Genomic DNA, 22,442 nt, shown 5'->3' with positions numbered 1-22,442 from the left:
GCAGCAATCGGCCTCAAGTCAGTTAACAGAGCATCAATAAGTTGGCCTACAGGCAGATGGAGAGCAAAAAGCCAGGGTCGCTTTAGCAGAGAGCATACCCAGCATGGGCTGTTTTAAAAGAATACTTTGAAGTTGAATGATGCATCAGCATTTCTTTCAAGGAAATTGCAAAATACCTTTATTACAACACTGCCACTCCGCTGCTGGCATTGCATGTGCCATAGTGTGCTAATAGGCACCAAAGATGCTTTGACCACTTTGTCTTGATTTCATGTCTGTGATTGTGAAAACACTGATTCAGAATTTCAGCCACTTTGCTCTCTCTCTGTGAGGGTCCAATGTCCCAGCCCTGAGTACATTTCAGGCATGTTCAGGGACTTTATCTCAAGTAATGTGCATTTCTACTGATTTTTTTTTTTTTAATCTTTATTTTTTTGTCTCTAAATGTGAAGCCCCAAAATATCCACAAATCCTTCCACCCCACTACAATGCAGTTGTACACTGAGTTCTTTCCGTGGTCATAATTACAGGGCGAAAGGGTCTGTAATGAGCAGCAGAGCTCATAGCAACGTGGTGCCTCCCGAAGCTGGGTGCAGCGCTTTGGGAGGGCCGTGCCATGGGGGTTCCCACCGTGCTGCCCCGCGAGGGTCCTCCTGCTGCCTGTACCCCGCTGTGTGCGGGACCGCGCGGCCGCGCTCCCCCCGTGGCCGAGGCTGCTCTGGCCGCCGCGACAGGTCCGCGCTCGGTGCGGTGGGCGGCATTGCCGTCCCCTCCACGGGCTCGGATTTGCAGCGCTTGTCACCTGAGGGAAGCGGTCTAGAAGTGCTTGCGTGCATTCCTGTTTTAGGGTTTTGTTGTTGTTGTTGTTTAATGTAGTTTGTTGGGGTTTTTAGCTTGTGCTGGTTTTGTTTCGCTCTGTGGCCGGTGCGGGTTCCCGCGGCGCGGGCCGCTGTCTGTGCCGGCCGGACCCTCCGAACCCGCTGCCCTCCACGGCGGGACACGCGTGGGGCGGCGCCTGCACACCCGGGAGAACGCGCGCGTGGCGGGGGGAGCGCGGCGGCCGCCCCCCCGGCGGCAGGTGTTGTCCCCCCGACCCCCGCCGGCTCCGCACGTCACTTCCTCGCAAACTTTTTTCCCGCGGAACTGTCTCCGCGAAAGTTGCCGGCGGCGGCCGCCCGGGCCGGGGGCTGCTCCGCGCCCGCCGAGCGGGGAGGGCTTTCCGGCCGGCCGGGCATGCCCGCCTCCCTGCGCTCGCTGGGGCACGGCCGGGCCGCCGTGGGCCGCCCGTGGGACCGTTAGCTCGGGCGGCGGGGGCGCCGCTGCCGGCTCGCCGCGGTCCGGAGCGCCATGGCCCGGGACTGCGCCGCCCGCAGCCTGGACGGCATCGACCTGGCGGCGCTGCGGGTAAGGAGGGGCGGCGGGGGAGGGCGTCCCACGGGGCTGCGTGGGCCCCTTTCGGCCCCGCCGTCGCTGGCGTCCTCGGGTCGGTGAAACCCGCCGGGCGTGGGGCTGCTCCTCGCCGCTGAGGCGTGCAAAGCTGCACCCGAGTTTTCTCCCTTATCTGAGGGGATTTGGCTCTGCCGCGCGTGGGGAGAGGCGCCGGCGCTGCAGGGTGCCTGTGCGGTGGCCGTGGGACACCCGGCTGTGTCCCTGCCGGCGTGGCCGGGGCGATGCCACACACGCCAGTAAAAGGAGGGCAGATGTTCCAGCAGCTGGCGGTGGGGCGAGGGCCCCGCTGGTGCGGGACGAGGCGTGTGCGGCTCCGCGGCAGCTCCCGGCTCGCCCTGTCCTGCTGCGGGCGGGCTCCAGGGGTCGCGGTCCCTGCGCTGGCGAGATCGTCCCACGATCGTCCCGCGGGAGCGCGGCCCTGCGCGGAGCCTGGCACCGTCCCGAGATCATAAATAATTCCTACTGACATTCCTAAAGGTGATGTGAGTCCCGAGAAGCTGCGGAGAGAAAACAAATGAGAAATGAGGATTTTCTGGAAAAAAAAATGTGCCTGGGGTTTTGGCTTTTGTGGTTTTTTGTTGAGGTTTGGGGCTTCTTTTTTTTTTTTTAACAAAGCTAAAATAGCCAGCACGCACCTCATCTGCTCTGAATTTTTATCATTATGCTCTCGTGCTTTTGGTTTTTTAACGTAATCCAAACTTTGGCAACATTAAAAGCCACACTTAGTGTTTCATGTCCACAAACAGTTAACAAGGTTGTGTATGGTGCCTCTTAGTTCCATTTCGCTTTTTTATATAGAAGCTGACCACCTATCAACCCAGTCCAACCAAGGCAGTTTCTTTTCTGGGGCACTCTCCACAGAAGAAGAGGGAAGAGTTCAATTGTGGCAAAAAGCAGTCAGCCCAGACAGTGAAACCAAAGCAAACTACTTTCTAAAAATATCAGAGAGGAAAGAAAAAAAAAAAAAAAAAAAGAAATAAAAAGAGGTCTGGGAGAAGCCTTTGCGGTAATCACATGGTGAGGAGGGTGTTCCAGATCAGAGACTGAGAGAAGAAAGGCAGCAGAGACAGTAAAGTTTGTAAAGATGCCACAAGGCTCCTGGCTAGGCAAGCAGAAGTTTAACCTGGCTCTGCTCAGGGGAGTAAGACAAAATTATGAGAGCTTTTTTTTGGAGCTTTACCAGATGAATCTTATCTCCTTAAATAAATGATAACAAACCAGTGGAAGTTTGAAACAGAGCGGGTCTGCACACTAGACAGCAGGCTTTGTGTCAAAACCCTCCAATGCAGAAACCTCCTGGATGCTGTAACCAGGGCAAGTTTCAGCCTTGACAGGGAAAGGGACAATTGTGTGCTCTCAGAGGAAATCTTTTCAACATGTCAACAGCCTTAGCTTGGGGTTCATGCTTAGCAGGAAATGAGAGGTGGGTGAGGCTGGGCTCTGTAGAAATAATGTAAAGAGAGATGGTTTACCTTTGCTTTATCTTAGGTGCTCTAGGGCCAGTGGGAGCTGCTGGAGCTCTGCCCCCCCAGGCCTCACTGATGTAGGGAGGTCCAGCAAGGAGGCACAACTGTGACTGGGGTCGTTTGCGAGCTGCACGAGCTGGCCTTGCGCCCTCCGTGTGGGTGTTTGCCAGGGCTTCCCCCTTTTCCTGGAAAGAGACCCTTTGGGCTGTAGTTTCCAAATGTTGCTGGAGCATCTCATTGAGTGCTTCTGCCCTGGACTGATCAGGGCAGTGGGATGGTTAAAAAGCCTCAGATGTCTGCATTACATGCTGAGGTGCAGAGACCCTGAAAAATATGAGCTTCAGACACCTGTATCTTGTTTAGCTGCAGAGATTGTGAAAAATGTGTTTCAGTCAGTCTCTTGCTGCGTGCATTGTTTTTCATTCTGCCTTGCAGAGGAGATGGATGTGGCCTGGGTGCCTCTGGGTCAGCAGTCTTGCGCTTGCCTTTTGAGTACTCTGCAGATGACTTGCAGGAAAGCAAGAAGGCCACCATATGGTACAGTGCATTACATTAATTAACCTGAATGTTCAGGCCAGGGTTTTGGCATCTGTCAAAGTGAACCTTGCAATTTGGCATGGGCTGGCTGGTGAAGGGTTAGATGGACCACGGGGCTTAAATGGTAGCTGAGAGGAAGCACTACATCAAAGATGATACTTAACTCCAAGATAATTAAGGAGTTGGCCCATTGTGAAGAATGCCAGCAAACGATGCAGTGCTGTATCCAAGAAAACAAGGGCAATCCAAGGACCCAAGTCAGAGCCCAGATTAATATCCTTTATGACTCTTAGCAAGGCTCGGTTCACTATGGTGTCCTGATTAAAAGAAGAGAAATGGCGAAGTATTTTGGCTGCGCTCAGAGCTGCAGAGGCTTGAGATGTTAATGCTCAATTGGCTAGCAAGGACAGGGTAGGATTTTCACTGTATTAAAGTTAATGCTAACATTTATTTAGATAATTGTCTAGGTTTTTCCTAGAGTGTCTGGAACCTTCAGAGGCAAGCTATTAGGATGCTAAATCAGAATGAAATTGATTGCAGGGAGAGAGAGAACGTGATTTTGAGGCACATTGAATTATTTTATTTGCATAAGAAATAAGCTTGGAGGAGAAGAGTGAGGACAGAGCACACACTTAAGTGAAAGAGACAGTTGCAAACTCTGAGTTGAAAAATGCAGCTTATGTTCCTCTAGGTTTCTGTGCACTGTGAACACTTCTTAATTCAGCAGTGCTACTTTCTACAGAAGAGGTGTGACAGTGGAGTGCTGCTTGTGCATCCCATGGAGGAGGGTACCGTAGATGTGGTGTGTGGAGACCCTTGTCTGGAAGAGCTCCTCAGAGAGCCGCTGTGCGGTTTACTTCATGGACAGGTGCAACCCAAGGCTCTGTGGGAAGGTCGCACGTGAGGCAGAGGTTTGTAGCACCCACCTGTTGCTTCAGCAGCAGCAATGGATTATTGCTGACTTCAGCACTACTGAGGCAAAGCGTGTGGCTAATTTATATCCAAGACTAACAGAAATGAAAAATGAAGGGAGCAAAGCATTTTACGAAGATCCCAATGCTACAGGCGTTCTTATGCCTGTGTGTAGCTCCATATATGAGCAGTCCCATTGATTTTTCTTTTGTGTGATGGCTCATAAAACTAGGGTTTATGTCTAGAAGGTCATAACTTATTATCTTGTCTTAAAAATAAGAGGTAGGAAAGAAATGACACAGACTGGCCTGTGCATGGGTCAAAAGTAAGTAATTTGATCTGGTTTATGCAATGCTAATTGGTTTTTTTTGGGTTTTGTGTGTGGTGGGTTTTTGTTGTTGTTGTTTTGTTTGTTTGTTTGTTTGTTTTAGGTCTTGTGAGGTTGACAATCCAGGAAGTATAAGATTAAACCTCATTTAACTTAAAGGCAAAATGAAATTTACTCGGTAGTACTGTCAGTTGTAGAAGTCTGCGCTGTGTTGCTCCAACAATGAAAGCCATTGCCATTCATCATGACAGTTGTACCAGTAAAGGCAGAATCTACTCAGAAAAGAGCTTGTATATTTCCACTTACTGGGATTTTGCCTAAGTAAACATTTCCCTGACAGCTATGAAGAAAGTATTATTTGTATTAAAAGAACAACATATAAGTGGAGTGGAGAAGTCGCTTGATACCTTAAAAAAGGAATATTCTGCAACCAGGCTCATTGAAACTGTACTTCTGAGAAAATGTTTTTCTGTATCGCATCCCTCAGCAGTACCAATAGGCATCAACTGATATGACAGATTGCTGAACCAGATGTGGTAAAACTGACACATGGACTTAATAATATTTTATATAAATCTCTCAATGATATCATCCCCAGAAATGAGTGGACTGACAAATGGCTCAGCCAAAACCCAAGAAACTGGTCTCTTGAGTTCTTAATGTTTTTATATAAATCTCTCAAGTGAGTTTTAACTGAAGCAACAGATTTCTTAATGTGCTCAGTCATGCAGGAGTGAACATTTACTTGCCCATGTCTTGCAACAAGATGGTCTTTCTATATCTGAAAGGCTGCAGCATCTTGTCAGTGGAGAAGGACATCTGCACTCATTGGTTTTAGAGCAACTGGTACTAAACTAACAGAACAAAAATTGGCTCATGCGGTATGGTACACTGATCACCTGACACATGAATCTGTCATGTAAATTAACAGCAATGTAGTTTGGGTTCAAAGCCAGGACTTAAATGCATCAGTCAAATTCACCTTGTTATATTTTCCAAAGAGGACAACTGAGCACTCTCAGCCTACCTGTACCATCCTACCTAGGATGGCACATTTCCCTTTTGTAATGTAATCGGGCTCAAGTGCTTTATATAGTACTTTTTCAATTCTGTTAGTTAGGTTCTTTCCTTTGTTACGTCGCTAGTGCTAAGTGTTTCATAGCAGAAGGCAGCAGCTCAGCCTGTACACTAGCTCAGTGTTTTAAGGCTTAGGAAGCCCAGAGTTTATTCTTTATTCTACTGCTAAGCTAAATCTATTGAATTCTTGTATTCTTCACACATGTGCATGTATTTGTTGTATCTGCCATATCGCCACGGTACAAATCTTCACTGAGTTGTTTTGTGTATAGAGTTTTGAGCAACTTGACTGAAAACTTAAGTATTAACGTATTTCTTATACTGTTATTTGGCTGTTTCCCCTTTAGTGTGTAATACAGATCATTAGATGTGCCACAGACATCTTCATTTTGCTTGTGTACAGTTACACTCCATTATGAAGTGGTTGCTCTGCTGCAAATAATGTTATTTCTTCTGCTTTTTACAGGACCCTGCGGGAATATTTGAGCTGGTGCAAGTTGTTGGAAATGGGACATATGGACAAGTCTATAAGGTTTGGATGCCTCTTTATGATATTCTTGGTAACGCTGTTTTTCCTGAAGCAGAACTGAGCACTATTTAAGAAGGTGGACAATATTGTTCTAGTAACAGCCTGCTTTGTCTTGCTGTCTTTTCTGTGTAATGCAATATGGTGTCACCTGTGAAACTTGGTGACCCCTCATTCTGCGCTGTTTTCACGTCTCTTTGCTGCCACAGGTCAGAAAAGTGTGTTGGCTTGTGTACTGATTTCCCTCTGCCTTGTCTTTTATATCCCTTCATATTCCCTTCAAAATTATTTAATAGGTAGCTGGCACAAATTAACATCAGTGATGGCTGAATTTGGGCTGGGATTGAGTGGAGAGCTCAGCCAAGACTAAAACAGCAGTGCTTTTCAAGACAGAGGTGTGAATTATCCCTGCTCGGCAGGCAGGCTGTGAAAGTTTTCATTTCTGTTATTAGTTTTGTCACTGTGATATCAAAGCAGAACTACCACTCAAGAAACTATCAAATGTGGTCTGTCATAACATGCTATGTACACTGTGCAATGCACACCTTTAGTTATAAGAACTAGCCTAGAAAAGTGGTCTTTCACTGTGAAGCATTTCCTAAGAATGATCTAAGAAGAAAAAATACACATGATAAAATAGAGAATGGAGTCTGTGTTGTTCCCATTTGGACAAAGAAGATGGAGGAAGGAAAAGGCCGTGCTGCTGAACCGTTGGAGGCCGGTTGGATGAGGAATGGCACTGGAGGAAGCTGTCTGGTCTTGCTTCTCCCTCAGATCCTGCTGCTGACAAGCTCCCGCATGACGAGCCTTTGTATCAGTGCAGGCTCTTCTGCATTGATCCCCCATCGCAGGAAGAATGCAGAAGGGGCCCCGATGTAGGAATGCAGGACTGTTCATCTTTCTCTGATTCCAGTGCACTGCATGTGTGTTAGGTTTTGGTGTCCATCCTCTGGTGGATGGACACCTCTGGTTTCCCTTTGAAGCTATAGATACTCTCTCAAAGATTCTGGAAAGTCCTCTACAGAAGCAGTTCTGGGGAGTTTCTGTTTCCCCATACTACTTTTCTAAAATACATTTTTATGTAAGAAGCAGGATCTTTCTCATGTAACTCTTTGTTGCTGTGATTAACTCTGTTGTTTCTGACATTGTCATTCACATACTAAGGTCAGTACTACTAAATTAAAAATAGAGGCTCAGGGATTCACATGGACAGATTAGAAGCCAGGAGACATTCAGGGGTGCTGTTGTTAGCATAATCACAGGGGTTTTTATATGTAAAAAGATCCTAAAGCTCCCATATGGCCTCTGAAATAGTTGCCCTTTTCATGACTGGATTTGTTCTGTATTGGGAGATAAAAAAAATCCAATTTAGTCATCTTTTAAAGATGTTGAGAGTGAATCAGCTGCTTAATCATGGCAGAAACAGGAAGGAGCAACACAGTTTGCTTTTCTGCTGCAAAATAAAATATTTTAAGTTATTGTCTGGTTCACTAGAATGTTAGTTGCCCAAATGTGTAAGAGATATTGACAATGACAATTAAAAATTGTACCGAGAGGCTGTTCTCCACTGAGCACACAAGAGACGAGGGTCTGACAGCTCTGGATAACGTGTGCTTTGAGTCTTGGCACATACTGCTCTTGGAGTAGCTGCAACATCTAAGCAAGGCACTGAGAGACGGGGTCTTGCAAGGCTGAGGGCACCGAGGGAAAGCTTTGTGCACGTGCATCACACGGTAGAGAAATGATGGACTGCGTGTAACCCTGGCTCTGTGCAAGCACATCCATAACAAAGGCTTTGCTTGTATAAGCACATGTGATCACTGAACATAGGATGTTTTGCTGGGGCTTGCTTAGGGGATGGAGCTGCTCGTGGCGGGAGGATGACAGTGAGCTGTGCCGCTGAAGGAGACAGATGATGACAGCTGAGGTGAACAGATACAGAGTGCGTGCCCCAAACTGCAGGTGGTCAGCTTGGTCTCCATTGCGAATAGTTTTCACACGGTCCAAAGTCTTTGGAAATACATCTGCAGAAGATGCTGAGCTCCACTGAATGTACTCAGGTGGTATCTTCTTAGTGCTACCCTTGCAGCCAGATCAAATGTCCGTTTTCTCTGAAGAAGGGCAGCTGCAGTGGAACAACTGCTTCCAAAGTGACCATAAAACGTTAGGCTATGGTGTTCGCTTTTCTGTTTCACTGCTGTGTAAAATGTCCTTCAATCTATACAATGCTAGGACAGATGGAGTGAATTAGGGAATGCTGGAATCATTTTGTAGGTTGTCTAATATAGGCTTGTGATCATAAATATTTAAGTTATAAAGTAATCTCAGTTATCCATATAATGTACTCATGTCGTTAGAGCACTTATTTATTCTCCAGAGGTGTCAGAATCTTCCATACATTCAGAAATAGATACATATAGTAGTTTGCACATAATCAAAGCAAAGCTTATTTCAGGCTAAATAAACTATGTCCAAGATTACTAAATTGCTTGGTTGGCTGTGGAGATGATTCATAAGGCTATATGTTTTAATATATGCAGCTCCATAAAAATGAAAATAAAATTTAGAGGATTCATCATTAGATTTGGAAAACAATGTTTAACAGATTTATTGAAGGAGAGTATTGTTCATACTGAATTATTCCAGACTAGTTCCAATTCAGTGTCTTTTTAAGTGAAATGGAAGAGATATAAATTCTACTCATGATAATGCTAGAGCTGTCTAGAAATGATATAAAGTTGGGATTTGCATATAATAACTGACTAAAAGCTAGCAGATTTTTTGACAACTTATGAAGTAGTAGGCCATAAATAAGCCAGTACTGGCAACTTCAGCATTTTGGAAAGTATGAATTAGATATTAGAAAATCAGATACCCAGGTACCCAGAAATCATGCGACTTTGGCTTCGTTTATCTCTTGAAATGACAAATGAGTTTTTCAGTTAATTGCTGGCTTCCAGGAGCTGAAATATGAAGAACAACACTATGTAAGAGGTGATTCTGAGTAACGTCGTGGAAGGTGGTAGCAGCAAGTCTTCTCTGATGGCGGTTGGAAGTAGCGCATTTGCTGGTGGCTGGAAAACTGCGGGTATATACTCATTCGTGCCTTTGTTTCCTGAACTTTGAAGTGCTGAAGGTCAGATTGTGTCCAGTCTCTGCACCACCTCCATTGAATGCATGTGGGAAAGAGAAGTTTCTGAACTTCCCATGCACTGCTTATTCAAGGGCTGTCCATCTTCCTGGGAGCCCTCAACACCAGGGGCCACAAGGACTCTGAGGGGCACATGGGCTTGCTCTCCAAAATATGAAGGCCAGGCTTTGGGGGTTTTTTTAGAGCTACTGATCACTAAGGACCTTCAAACAGGGCAGAGCAAGGTTTTGCTTTGCGTAAGTTGGTGTCAACTGAGCGGAAGCGAGATTGTTGAAGGTGTCAGCCACAAGTTCTTCAGTTTTGCTTCCTCCCTGGGCTGCAGCCGCGGTGCCTTGGGGAAGCTTGAATTGAGTGTTGTTTGGAATGGCAGTAAAACTGCAGAAAACGATCTAGAAGATTTATAAATACCGTCTTATTTATTTGCTCGTAGTTGCTATGTTGTTGTGACATGGTGTACTGTCAAAGGTGGTACCTTTGAAAGCATTGTGCAGCCAATGTCTGTGGCTGTGTGCTCTGCTCTTGGTGTGCTTGAGGCTGGATCTTGCAGTGTAGGTATGGCTGTCGAGACCTGACAGCGCGATTTGAATAATTCTTTGCCTACTCCCATTACCTTCAGAGGTTTAATTACATGGCTGCCTTGTTTTTTTTATCCACAGTTGGACTCTATTGCTATAAAGAGCTGGATAGTGATCATGTATCACCCTTGATGTAGAACACTTGGTCTGTGCTTGTGCATTTAGTGCTAGCTGAACTATAAGTTTGGGGGCTGAAATATTTTCTTTGCAAAGACTTCAGCCACTAATTTCATATTCTTTGAGTGGTGTGTCTTCAGTAGGAGCCTGTTAAAGTATATTCTGTCTTTTAATTTTCAGTGCAGGGTCATTTTTCTAATGGGTGAATGGGGAAAGGGAGAGATGGGGTAACAGGAGTGGGTGCCATTTTTGAAGTGTTTGGGTCAGATAATTGCTCTTGAGCTCTGGAAGAGACTGGGAGACTGAATTCATAGCTGCTTTGTTTTCTTAGTCTTCAAGATAAAGAGGAATTGCTCCTAATCCTACTCATTTGTCTGTGCTCTGAGAGCCCTTATACTTCTAAATATGTTTTCATGGGCCAAACGAGGTCATCAGCAACATCTGTGCCATCTGTGTGTTCTCTGATTTCAAGAGGTACCTGACTGGGGCTTTTGACTTCCTTTGTCTTAATGATGTGGATTAGCCCTCTCCTGGGGTCAGTGTTTTTGAGTGGCCATGGGAACGAGAGGTCAGTGTCTTTGGTGAGTTCCAGGGGCTGATGTTTTTTGGAGTATGATCTTGCGGGCTGATGATAAATTGTGACAGATTTGCAGCTACTGTGTGTGCCTTTAATGGAATCTGAGGGCATGGGGAACTGGAGGGAGGTGCTCTGGTTTGGAACTGTGAGAATCAAAAAGGAAGAAGTGGCTTCCCGGTGCTGCAGCTGATGAGGATGAAGCAGTGCTGATGCTGGAGCTTGGTGGAGGGAGGAAGTGACCCTGCCTTCCTCTAGGGCCTCTGCAGAGCTAGTATTTTTATTTCTGTGTAGTCATATAAGATTTTGGATACAAAAAGGAAGGAGGTCTGAGTGAGGAAGCATGGTTGGGTTTGTGTTTTGTTTTGTGTGGTGTTTGTTACAGCTGCCTGTTGGCATTGGATCATGCTTCAATTGTTGACATGAGTTATGAGTTACTTATTTTTGATGTACAGTAGCAGGAGTGTAGTGAAGCATAAATATGACTTTTCAGTTTATCTTAAACAACTTGAAAGTCTGCTAAGTTCTTCTTAATTAATTTCATTGAATAGCTGGCTGAAGTAGTTGAGACCCAGTTGGGAGGGGTGGGGGGAAGCAAAGCATTTTATTTGAGAATTGGTACTGCATGGAAAGAATCACAAGACCATGCTAAGTTACGAAGTGTTAATGTCTGTGGACTCTGTTGAAAACCTGAATTGATTGTAGCACCTCAGGCAGTTACTGGAAGGCTAAATGTAAGAAACATTACAGTTACGTTCAGTTCAACCCAGAAGGTGAATGTGTGTAAGCTGAAAACTTCAAACCCATCCCTTGTGGGGGTAGGTCAGAAGTAGCCATCTTCTGAAGGATGTGTCCTGGGGCCGAAATGCAATTTCAGAGTCTCCAAACTGCCACAACCAGAGACGTTAAAAATGTTGTGTTGTCTTGGGGTATTTTGTTATCGTTTGTGGTCAGTAACAGTTTTCAAGCCAATCGTAGCCTTCAAGGCACTGAGATTTTGATGACTCAAGTAGGGAAATCAGTTGTTCTTTACAGAAACGACAAAACGCTACTTTCTGTTTCACTAGCAGTTGGTAGAAGTGCTTGTTTGGCTATTCATTTTCTTTATTTGGGTTTTTAGAAGCATAGCTGATTATCTTGTCCACATGAAAAACAAGTTAATGATTGTTGGCAGCAGTGTATAAAGAAGTGTTGCTGAAGTGTACTGGATGGAGTCAACAACTCATTGTGTAGATCCTTTGTTCAGTAGTGTGAACAAATAATGCAGATTGTCTGCTAATCCTGGCAACAGGGATCTCTTTCAGGAATAAGTCTGAGCTTAATATGTGCTACTGCCATTGAAATAAGACCTGAAATGCTGTGGTGCTTATGAATGGGTTGCCTTGAAAGCTTAGTGTAATATCATTAATACACTAGAGAGGTGTGACCTGGTATTTCAGTATTTATCTTCTTCATGCCTCTGATTTTTAGTAACACCTGTCTGCATACTACTAGATGTGTTTCTTCCTCTTCTCTCAGTTTCCTGCAGCTCCTAGATACATTCTCATACATCTCTACATACTTTATTTAAAGCTTGCACGCCACCACGTTGGTCCTTTTCGTCCTCATCAGGAGAAACGTGGAGCTGGCATTGCACCTTGGCAGCAACAAGGGCAAACCATGTTTTGGGCTGCATCAGCAAGAGCATAGCAAACAAATCAGGGGGTGTGATTGCTTCCCGTGCTCTTGTTATGCCATGCCTGGAATACTGTGTCCCATCTTTGTATCCCCAGTTCCAGAGTGACATTGGGAAACTGGAGAGGGTCCAACAGATGGCCACCAAAGCATTTAGAGGGTTGGAGAACTTTATGCATGAAGAAGGAGAGGCTGAGGGAATTGGATTTTTTTCAGCCTAGGGAAGAGAAGGCTGAAGGCAATCTAGTCACAGTCTTCAAGTGCTCCAACGATGGTTTGTATAGAAGATGCTAATACAGGGGTGCACAGGACACGAGGAACCGGGCCTGGGTTGCTCAGGGGAAATTCCATCTGGGTATAAGAAAAAAATTCTAGTCATGAGAACAAGTCAACATTGGAATAGGTTTCTCAGGGAGGTGGTGGAGTCACCCTTGCTGGAAATATCCAAGGCTGTTTGACATTGTCTTGCATAACCTAACTTAAGGCCCTGCTTTCACAGAAGATGGGACCATATGTTCCCAGAGGTCTTTTCCAGTCTTAATTTGAGCAGAAGACATGTGAATCTTAGTGGATAGAACATATCTACTATCAGTCAAGCCCACTTGAATGTGCATGGCTGACCTGGAGAATACAAAAATAAAAAAGTAGGGGGAACGAGTTTTATTTGAATTATATGTAAAATAGGCAGTGTGTCGTCTGTATTTAGTTGTCAGAGCCAGGGCTATTTTTTCCATAGTGTGTAGGGTTGTTGTTTTGGTGTGGTGGTGGTGGTTTGGTTTGTTTTGTTTTTTCCTAAATCTTTACTTCCCTGCTTATTTGCATGGCAATGCCAAACTATATTCAGCACTGGAATTTAAAATAATGGATCATACATGCGAAATTAATTAGCAAATTGTGAAGTCCTGGTTCTAGTTAGTGAATATTTCAGAGGAATTCAATTAAGATTCTTAAGTGTAGGAGTAGTTTATCAAAAATAGAAGAGTAAGGATGTGAAGAAACCTCTCAGCTGTGGAGTGCTTCTATACAATAAAGGCTCTTTGACTGAGCAGAGCAATGTACAGTAATTAGATGTGCCATATCAGCCATTATAAAGTAGTAAAATCCTTGCAAATAATTCGTTAGCAGGCCTTCCAGCTCCTCTGTGTTTTGGACCTGAATGTCCATATGGGAGAATGCAATGCATTTTCATCCTAAACTGGTGGTATTTTTTGAGCTCATGTTGCATAACACTTCAGAACACTTCAGACGTTGGCACTGGGACCTGCTATTTTGAAGGTAAGAGAACATGCTAAAAATGCACAGGCGATAATATGCGCACAGTAGAAAGTAATTCAAGCTCTTAATTCCCCGCTTAAGCACTTTGCTGCACTTTCAGCACTTCACTAGTGACATTGATTTCAGTACTCCTGACTGCTCAGTAGCATCCAGAATCATCCCTATGTGAAAATATGCATCAGAGTGACCAGTGCTTTGCATGTCTGAGTTTTACAATACCTGAACTACTCAAAAGTATTTCATGGTATAGGTTACCTCTTCTTCAAAATAAATCAGTGGGGTTGGGGGAAAACTTGCCAGTTATCTATTTGCAGTCCAAAGGAGCTCTCAGACATGTAATGAGCTATTGGAGTAAATGAATGAATGATAGGACATTACTTTTAAATAACAGAAGATTTAGCATGGTTTTTTGTTTTAAAGTTTGAGATGACTCCCATGGCCAGTTAGCTTTAGTAACTACCTTTTTATGAATGAATTGCAGAACTTTAGTGCCTTACAAGCCAAGCACACATCAACTTATCTCCATGTCTCTGATTCTTTCTTATAGCTCCAAGTGAACGGTACTTTCCAGATCTTCTTTAATGACCTGAAGGATGCATGTAGATTTTTAAAGTCCCTCTTTGGCACCTCTGGGCTATAGCTGGTAGAGCGTAATAAAAGGAACATATCAGTTGGTTTTCTAAAAATATTGATAGCCTGCTTGTCTTTATTATTATTATTGGTATGTGGATTTCTTGGACTTACTCAGCTTGGTGCTTTAAACCTGGCAGTGCTCTGGTCTAAAGAACTGTGTGGAGCGTGTGCTGCTCTTCTGTCCTAAAGCACCACCATGCTTGTGCAAGGAAGGTTCCATATGTGCTGGGCACTTGAGCTTTGGGGAATGCTTGGGATAGGACTGGGGCTAACTTGCGGCAGTAGCAAGCCTTTTGCTGTGTTGCCTTTCTGGAGCAAACAGGAGGAAATAGCATTAAAGAATTGGTTTTGTTTGTTTTTCACATGAAGTCGTGTGGATGAACGCAACTTTTGGACTGCAGCTGCCTGCATGGGCAGTAGTAAAATCTGGTGGGACAACTGTTGATCCAGCCCTTCCAAGGCATTTGTAGAGAAATGGAGCTTAAAAGCCAGTTTTCATTGTCAGCTGGGGTGGAACAGCTTGCTCGGTCAGTAGACACAGGCACGGGTCAGCCCCTTGTCCTGTCGTAATGAAATTTCCACTAAGTAATTTTAAATTGTAATGTCCAATTTCAATTGTAAAATCCATAAATGTGATAAAGCTGTGCTTCTGTCTGGTGTTCAGCTGTTCTCAGGCTGCTGGCCAGTGGTAATTTTCTTGGCCTGCGCAGATCTGTGAATATGGATCTTGGGAATAAAACTAAAGAACAAACTATGTATCAGCTGTTTGTAGTATACTTTTTTATTTTTCTAAGCCCTTGTGTGTTATAAGCCTGCCCTTGTAACCTACTGACTTTGTGGGATTCCTGAAAGGTTTTTATCATTTGCTTTAGAAGCACCTTTTCAAAAGGCATTTCTTCTCCATGCCCTTCTTTTTCCCCATGAAAACGTGGAAACTTCAGTAACTTCTGAGATCTTAGGGAGTGAGGGATCCAGAAGACATACTTCGTAGCAAACTGTGGCATTTTTCAGTGCCTTGCCCTAGTAATACTATTAGCTGATATATGATAGCTGGCATGTGGTCCGTGGCAGTGATTGTAGGCACTCCCATCATGTAAGAAATACACTTTTTCATAAAGGCAGGAGAGAGGTCGACATGGGCACCTGCAGTTCAGATCTAGCTTTTATTCTTGCCCCTGTCCTTCGTCATTGCTCAAAAGCACATGAATTCATGGGAAACTGAGCTCTCCTTGGGACCTATTAAAATGGAGGCAGTTCTTGTTTTTGTAAAGCGTCTTGGGATTCTGGTTGAGAGGAATTAGCGTCCTGACGGAGGTGATTTGTGAGAATTGGTTAGCAGCCACTTACTGAACAGCGTGCTGTTTGAGAACAGTTCACCCAAATGAAAACATGGTGAGTTCAACAGAAATGTTAGTGGGAAAATTTTAAGAAATGAGTTGGCTTTCGTTTTCAGACTTTGTTTCAGAAACATCAAAACATTGCATTTCATTTGCTTCATTGGAACATAAATTTTAATTTAGTGGGATGTTTAATATTTCATAGATTGTCATCTGTACCTCATAATCAAAAATAAATAAAAAAAAAAAGATACTGTCATACTGAAGTAATTTGGCATTACCAAAAGAAAAATGATTGTGAATTCTTCTGACTCTCCATTCTGTGAGGAATGTTTACAACTGAAAGTGAGGCCAGTTGGCAGAACACTCACATTTTGTTTGAGGTTTACTCAATACTGGAACTGACTAAATTCTGTTTTCTGATTCTATGGTTGTGCAGTTGTTACATTTAATACCAGCGTTTTCGATGGAATGTTTTTCTTGTATTTCTGTTGGTAAAAGTGGAAACATTTTGAGGAAAAGGGCATAGGAGAAACATGTGGTGGCCTTTGGAAAATGTGTTACTGAGCTTGGGGGATTTTCTAACTTTCTTTTTTATTATGCTGAATTTTAGCCTGGATTTTTCCTAGTATTTAAAAATAACAAAAGAGTAACAAATTTACTTATTATTTCTGCTGTAGTGTGTTTGTCTACTCTGGTTTTACTCTTGGCTTTAAATCTATGAACAATTATACTAAAATATGCAACAAAACCAACATAAAATAAATATGCATATGGCTGAGATAATGGACTCTCAAATGTATTATTTACACAGATTGTCCGTGATGTTTTTTTGTTATATGGGAAAAGCGAAGAGCCAGGAAAAAATGTTTTTGCTTTAGTATTTGCTTTTTTCAGTCTGGCATGAAATATTTATCATAACAGGCTTCTTGCAAACATTCTGTGCCCAGAAGCCAAATTTGACCAGCAGATAGATATCCCATTGCCTTTTATTAATATCAGAGGGCAGAGTCAGGTATTGTGGACCAGCGCATCCCTGCCGCTCTGAAAATCCAATTGCTGTGGTGAAGTCTTCCAGTTTTTCATCAGTTGCTGACAGCAGGAGCTGCTGCTGTGTGTGCATTTTGCCCCACAGAAGAGGACAAGCAGCACCAACATGCGATTTGGGTGCACCGGACCGTTCCTCCTGTTGGGATTCCTTTTTGACGAAAGGGTAATTTGCTTCCAGAGACATTAGAATATGTTTTGTCGTCTCTCCCAGTGGAGGACTGCCAGATTTCGCTGGGATTTCGCAGGCAGGCACATTAATACTTGAGGCACAGGGGGTGTGTGTGCCCAGTGAACCCAGCAGTTGTGAAGGCCGGGACAGCCTGGATCTCACAGGGTGGAACGTGCCAGTAGATGTGGTGTGCTCAGGACACACTGGGCTTTTTGTGCATGTGCAGATCAGCCCAACGAGATCTGATGTTTCCCAAATGTGTTGAGCTCCCGGCTCACATGCTGTTGAGTAGGTATGCATGTGCATAGGGCATAGCGGATTGCTGGGTGCCCAACTGGGACAATTTCCTTGGCAGAAAAAGAGGTTGCATCTGGAGAAGCCACATGTATTGTAGCCTGCTCTCTGTAAATATGTCTGAAAATGGAGAAAGAGTGGAAGAATAAAGAGATGCCCCAACTTTCCTCTCTTTTGGACACTTGAAAGATTTCAGCCAGAACTTTGAATAGAGGAAGTAGCAAAACAAAGGCTGGAAACTCAGGTCTCTGATCCCACAGGCTGGAGAATAAAGGTCGGGATTTAGGTTTCACCCTTTCTGATGTTCCTTTCTTCCTTTCTTTGCATTCTGTCAGTTTCGAGGTACCCACCTGGTAGAAGACTTTTCATGGCCTGTATCCCTGGCTTGTATGTTCAAGTTGGAGCATTTTCACGTTGGCACAGGAATCTGCACCTACAGACAGGCATGAGTAAGCAGGTTTCTGCATATGTTTGCAAAGCATCTAGGGCATTCATGAGGCTGTTCAAATAGTCGCAACAAATTCCTGGTTAGGTTGTGTAACGTCATTTGGCTTCTTGCTCCTGCCAACTTCACAGTTCTCTGACCAGGAATGAAAGAAAATGTCCTTATCAGCCCTGGGTGATGCTTGGAGCCTGCGTGGCACTTGTCCTATCTGTTGTGCAGATGGGTTTCGAATGTCATAGTGAATAGATTAAAAACAACTTCGCTTTCTGAGCTTTTGTGGTTGCTAAACCCTGCATTGTTTATGTTAGAGGTCTGGTGGATCTCTCTCTTTTGATGTTATTTATATTAAAATAGGGTAATTCTTTATATTACAGAGATGGGCATCTAGTCCAACCCTGACAGGCTTTGCTGTGGGGCTGCTGGCACCTGCACTACCCTTGTGATGGAGACAGCACTGAGCCTTCCCACGGGAGCTGGGCTGGGGCTGGACGGGAATGTGGGCACCGGTGGAGTTCGTGATGGAGATGACACTGTGCCATATAAACTGTGATTATTAATGGGGAGCCTGGCCGGTTGAATCCTGTTGTGTGTAAACACTGCCTGAACTTCCAGAGGGGTTGTTCCCTCAGACTGCAGGAGCATATGCTAACAGTGGGTTTTCCTTCCTTTCCAGCTTCCTTTATTGCCAGGCAAGCAGCACAAATGTCATATACAATGCCGTGCTCTCTAAACCATTCACTGTCGACAGTCATTGCCTGATACAAAAAGTCCCCAGAGATTGCATGATTCATTTCCATTCCCAGGGATCTCCTTATAAAACTGGGAGCATGATCAAAAAAAGAAGCGGAGAAGCTGCTGCTTCTGCAATTTTGCCCATGCGGGACAGGCTGCTGACTGTGCGGTTCTCTAGGTGCGTTTCCAGGAGATGGTTATGATCTAATATGCCATGTCTGGCTCATGTCATGGCTGCCGAGGAGGACATCCACGTTCGTGCATCAGCGCTGGCTGAAGAAACCTTTATTAGCAAGCAGTGTTTGAAATACATGAGATGATGCAGAGGGCTTTACATCTTATTTTTATATATATATATTTACGTGTATATATATATTTTTATTATTTTTCCCCTCCCCTGTATTGTGTTTGCCATATCCATGTTTGCCATCAGCGTAGCCATTCATTTCTGCGGATGTGCTGCTGAGGCTGAGCACGTCTAACCCGTGTGCCGTGGGCTGGGTTACGTGGCTGCTGCTGCGGTTACGTTACGGGGTGTGTGCCTGCAGCTGGTGATGAAGCAGAACAGCAGCTCTCTTGAGGTTTGGCAGAAAATAGCTTCTTATGTTATTCTTGACCTTTTTTGTTTTTTTTTTTCTTGGCGAAAACAAAAGGAAGTTTTAGCAGGTAGAAGGTTGTTGCCTTGCCCCAGAAACATGTTCTCACATATGACTGCTGCGAAGGCAAAACCACTAGCTGGACCCACCCCTGACTGTGGCCAACGTTTGCTGCCACAGTTAGTGATAAAACCTTGGCTCTCATTGGATCACAGGATCTATGAATATTAAGCTTATATGAGTCAGCCTTTTAATCAGTGTAAATTGCTGACTTTCCTAAACCAAATTATTTTTAAAAGCAGAAAAATCTGGTAACAGAAACAAATAGGAATTTCCAAAGAAGTCAACATTCATCTTCCTCTCATTTTGTTAAAGCCACTGTGAAACTGTGTGCACAGAGGTGGAGTTATGTGAAAGATGAGCACTTTGGAAAATGATGTCCGGTGGGGCTGGATCAGTGAAAAGGAAATGAGGAATGAAACTGATGCAGGCCAGTGAGCACGTCCACACGGAACAAAACTGAGCTGGGAATATGTTTCTAATTAAACTGGGTCAAAATGTGGGGAAACCAGGTCTTTAAAAATAATGATTTTGCACATGATGTCATTTGTTTTACCTATTCAAAGTGGATATAAGATGCTAACAGTGGCATGGTAGTGCTTTATGCACTCATTTGTTTACAGACCAAATGGCAAATAAGAATCAGTGGTGGAGAACCAGTCCCTAAAGGTGGCTCTGTGACTGATTTCAGAACCTGTTCTTGTTAGATATTTGGTTTTCTGTAACCCTTCTATTATTGAATATAGTTATTTTCTTGTGCAAACAGATACCAAAAATACATTGGTGCAAATATGAAAGCACCTTTGCAATGCTAATGCTAAGACTGGAGGAAAGTAGCCTACAGGCACTGATGAGAGATGGGGTTATACATCAAGGTAAATCCTGAAGTTGTTTTGAGGAAAAACTAAATAGTGAGACTAAAATATGCAGCTGCTTGCAGATTTGTCCTTTCTTATCCTGTCCTCCACCTCTGACCTTAGCAGTCCCAGATCCCTCGAGTCCCTTAGGATCTCTGCTGGCACGTGCATCTGTGACCCCCACTTACTCCGCAGCCCCCCTGGGCTCTGACACCTCAGCAACTGCTGGCCGTGGTCCCTGAGATCTGATACCCCAGAGCCTGTTCTCCTGGCTGGAGGAAGGGGGTTTGTCTCCAGTTTTCACAAAGCACGCAGGAGCTGAGTCATCTCCAGAGACTTCCATCTGTCTGTCAGTTTTGGTTGAAATGGGCTGACAGGTTAAAACACGGTTGGATGCCAGGACAGCACAATCACATACAACTTGCTCTCTTAAGAAACCTGGCTAAGCTGCTGTCTTTGATAGTGGAGGAAAGCTTGCAGTTCCCTGTAATCCCATTTCCCTCCCCAAACCTAAAGGTTCAGAAACTGGAAGGCCATACGAAGCACTCGGGAGTAGGTTTTCTGTTATGGTGTTTTCATATGCTCTCATATTGTTGGTTTTCTTAAGATGCTTTTATTGTAGATAGAGACCTAGTTATTTAAATTTCTGTTATTTAAATATGTGCACTGGCAATGCTGTAGAGTTTTAGCTGACCCTGCGAAATTTTTCTCTGGCACGTATTACCAGTTTCATCCTAAGGAGCAATGAGCTGTTGGTGTATTTTGGCATCTGGATGTGGGTGACGGAATATGCCAAGAAGCTGCAAAAGGAAGTGATTTTGAAACTTGCGAATGGTCCAACTTTTAGAGTAAATTTTAAAGTGGATACAATTAGAAGATGTTAAAACAGAGATGCCAGTTTTTAAAGCTTATATAATAGTATTACATGTGTAGACCACACTTCAGATACTTACTACTCCACATTTCTCCAGTAAGCTGCTGGCATTAGCTGGATGCCTTGTGGAATGTTTAGGTTGTTTTGCTGGTGTTGTTTTTTTGTTTGGTTGGGCTTTTTTGTTGTAGTTTGTTGTTGTTGTTTGTTTTGTTTGTTTGTTTTTGTCTTGACAGCTGCTTTGTGATGTGATGCAGCTGGCTGGACAGGTTATTGCTGTTACAAGGTAAAAGAAGCAGATACGGTTCAGAGCCTGGAAAATGTGAACCAGGCTTGAGACTGAATCACAAGAAGGGTTCTGATGCAGCATTATTGACACCTGAGGTTTTGTGGGCTGGGCCAGTGGTTCTCATAGTTTTGAATATTTATATATGTGTTTGTGCATCTGCATGCACTTTTGCCCGTTGTACCCTGGGCCCCACTGTATTTGGTGTTGTACAGGTTTACAGATATGCTGTTGCTGCTTGGGAGAGCTTCATGTGACATAACAACTGACAAATCATGAATGAGAGGAATCCAGTCACATCTGTGTGCCTGTGAATGTAAAAGTATCTGTGATCCATCAGAATAGCAAGTGTTCTCTGTTTCCATCTGTCCTTTGTCTGCAGCTTTATGAAGAGACTAATTTCCCATAGGCAGTGAACTTTGGATAGTAGTAGTGCAGTTGGTTGCTGGATACTTTTACACAAATGGACACACCTGCAGTAGTGGCATGGATTGATTCCTTCCGTCACAAACCGTGGCTCAAACATGTGGTGGGATCAGTGTGAGCACACCTTCTCCAATAGAGAAAGCATTGAATATACACACCTTTTCAGTGGAGAACTTGGTGCAAAGTGGGAATTGTTTTATTTGAGAAATTTGACCTTTTATGGGGCAGATTCTGATCCAAGAAATCCAACTTCAGTGGAGCCAGAATTGAATGCAAGGACCCACGTGTCAGGAGAAACAGCAGCAGCTGTTGGTGGGAAGTCCCGCGGGGACACTCCCAGCAGCACAGCCAGCAGAGCAGGGGAGGGCAAGGGGGTCTCTGCCTTTGTTTTACCAAAATGCAGCGTTCCCTAGATCGCGTGCTACTTCATCTGACACTGTACAAAATGAACGTGATTTGTTTAAGCAGAGCTAGGCAAAGAGATGAGTTTCACAATCTGGTAAAGCTGTTCAAGTGGTTAACTGCAGGAAACTCTTGGTCCCTTTTGTGACCAGTTCTTCCAATGGTCAGCTGCTGCTTTTGCTTCCTGCGCGCTGGTAATTATGCTAGTCTTCATTGATTAATGCTCTGCAGTTCTGCAGCTCTAATGTGTTTAGCCATTTTCTTGAAATTATTCTGTGGGGGTATTTTTTTTTCCCTTTTAAGAGTTCACTGTTCATGTCTCTCTCTGCCTTGATTGGATTTGATCCCTACAGCAAATTGGAAGATATGGCATTGAGCAGTAACTGCTTGTAGCTGTTCAGGAACTATTACTGCACATCTGACCGATAGCTTGCTCGAGAGGAGAACCTTTGCCAGCCAGGCTGGTGTTGTATGAAAGTGATGAGATCAGTTTAGAAAAAACAAACAAACAAAACCAAAAACCACTAAGGCTCTTCTGGAATTCATTTTTTTTTTTTTCTTTAGGAAAGTGAACGTGGAAGTACCACTCCTTCTTAATCTAATTAGAAAAGCAAGGTATACTT

General features: G+C 44.1%; 1 protein-coding gene across 1 annotated transcript in view; it reads left to right on the top strand.

The window, feature by feature from the left end:
- The first annotated feature begins 741 nt into the window (after positions 1-741).
- NRK (Nik related kinase) overlaps positions 742-22,442 on the top strand; it is a 101,227-nt gene continuing 79,526 nt past the window's right edge. Inside the window, exons 1-2 of the mRNA XM_082061808.1 lie at positions 742-1,404; positions 6,236-6,301. Coding sequence (XP_081917934.1) covers positions 1,348-1,404; positions 6,236-6,301 — 123 coding nt within the window. The 5' untranslated portion in view covers positions 742-1,347. The remainder of the gene's footprint in view (positions 1,405-6,235; positions 6,302-22,442) is intronic.

Source organism: Streptopelia decaocto (assembly GCF_964273445.1).
Source record: "Streptopelia decaocto genome assembly, chromosome: 10".
Taxonomy (NCBI): domain Eukaryota; kingdom Metazoa; phylum Chordata; class Aves; order Columbiformes; family Columbidae; genus Streptopelia; species Streptopelia decaocto.
This window is presented reverse-complemented; position numbering and strand designations above follow the sequence as displayed.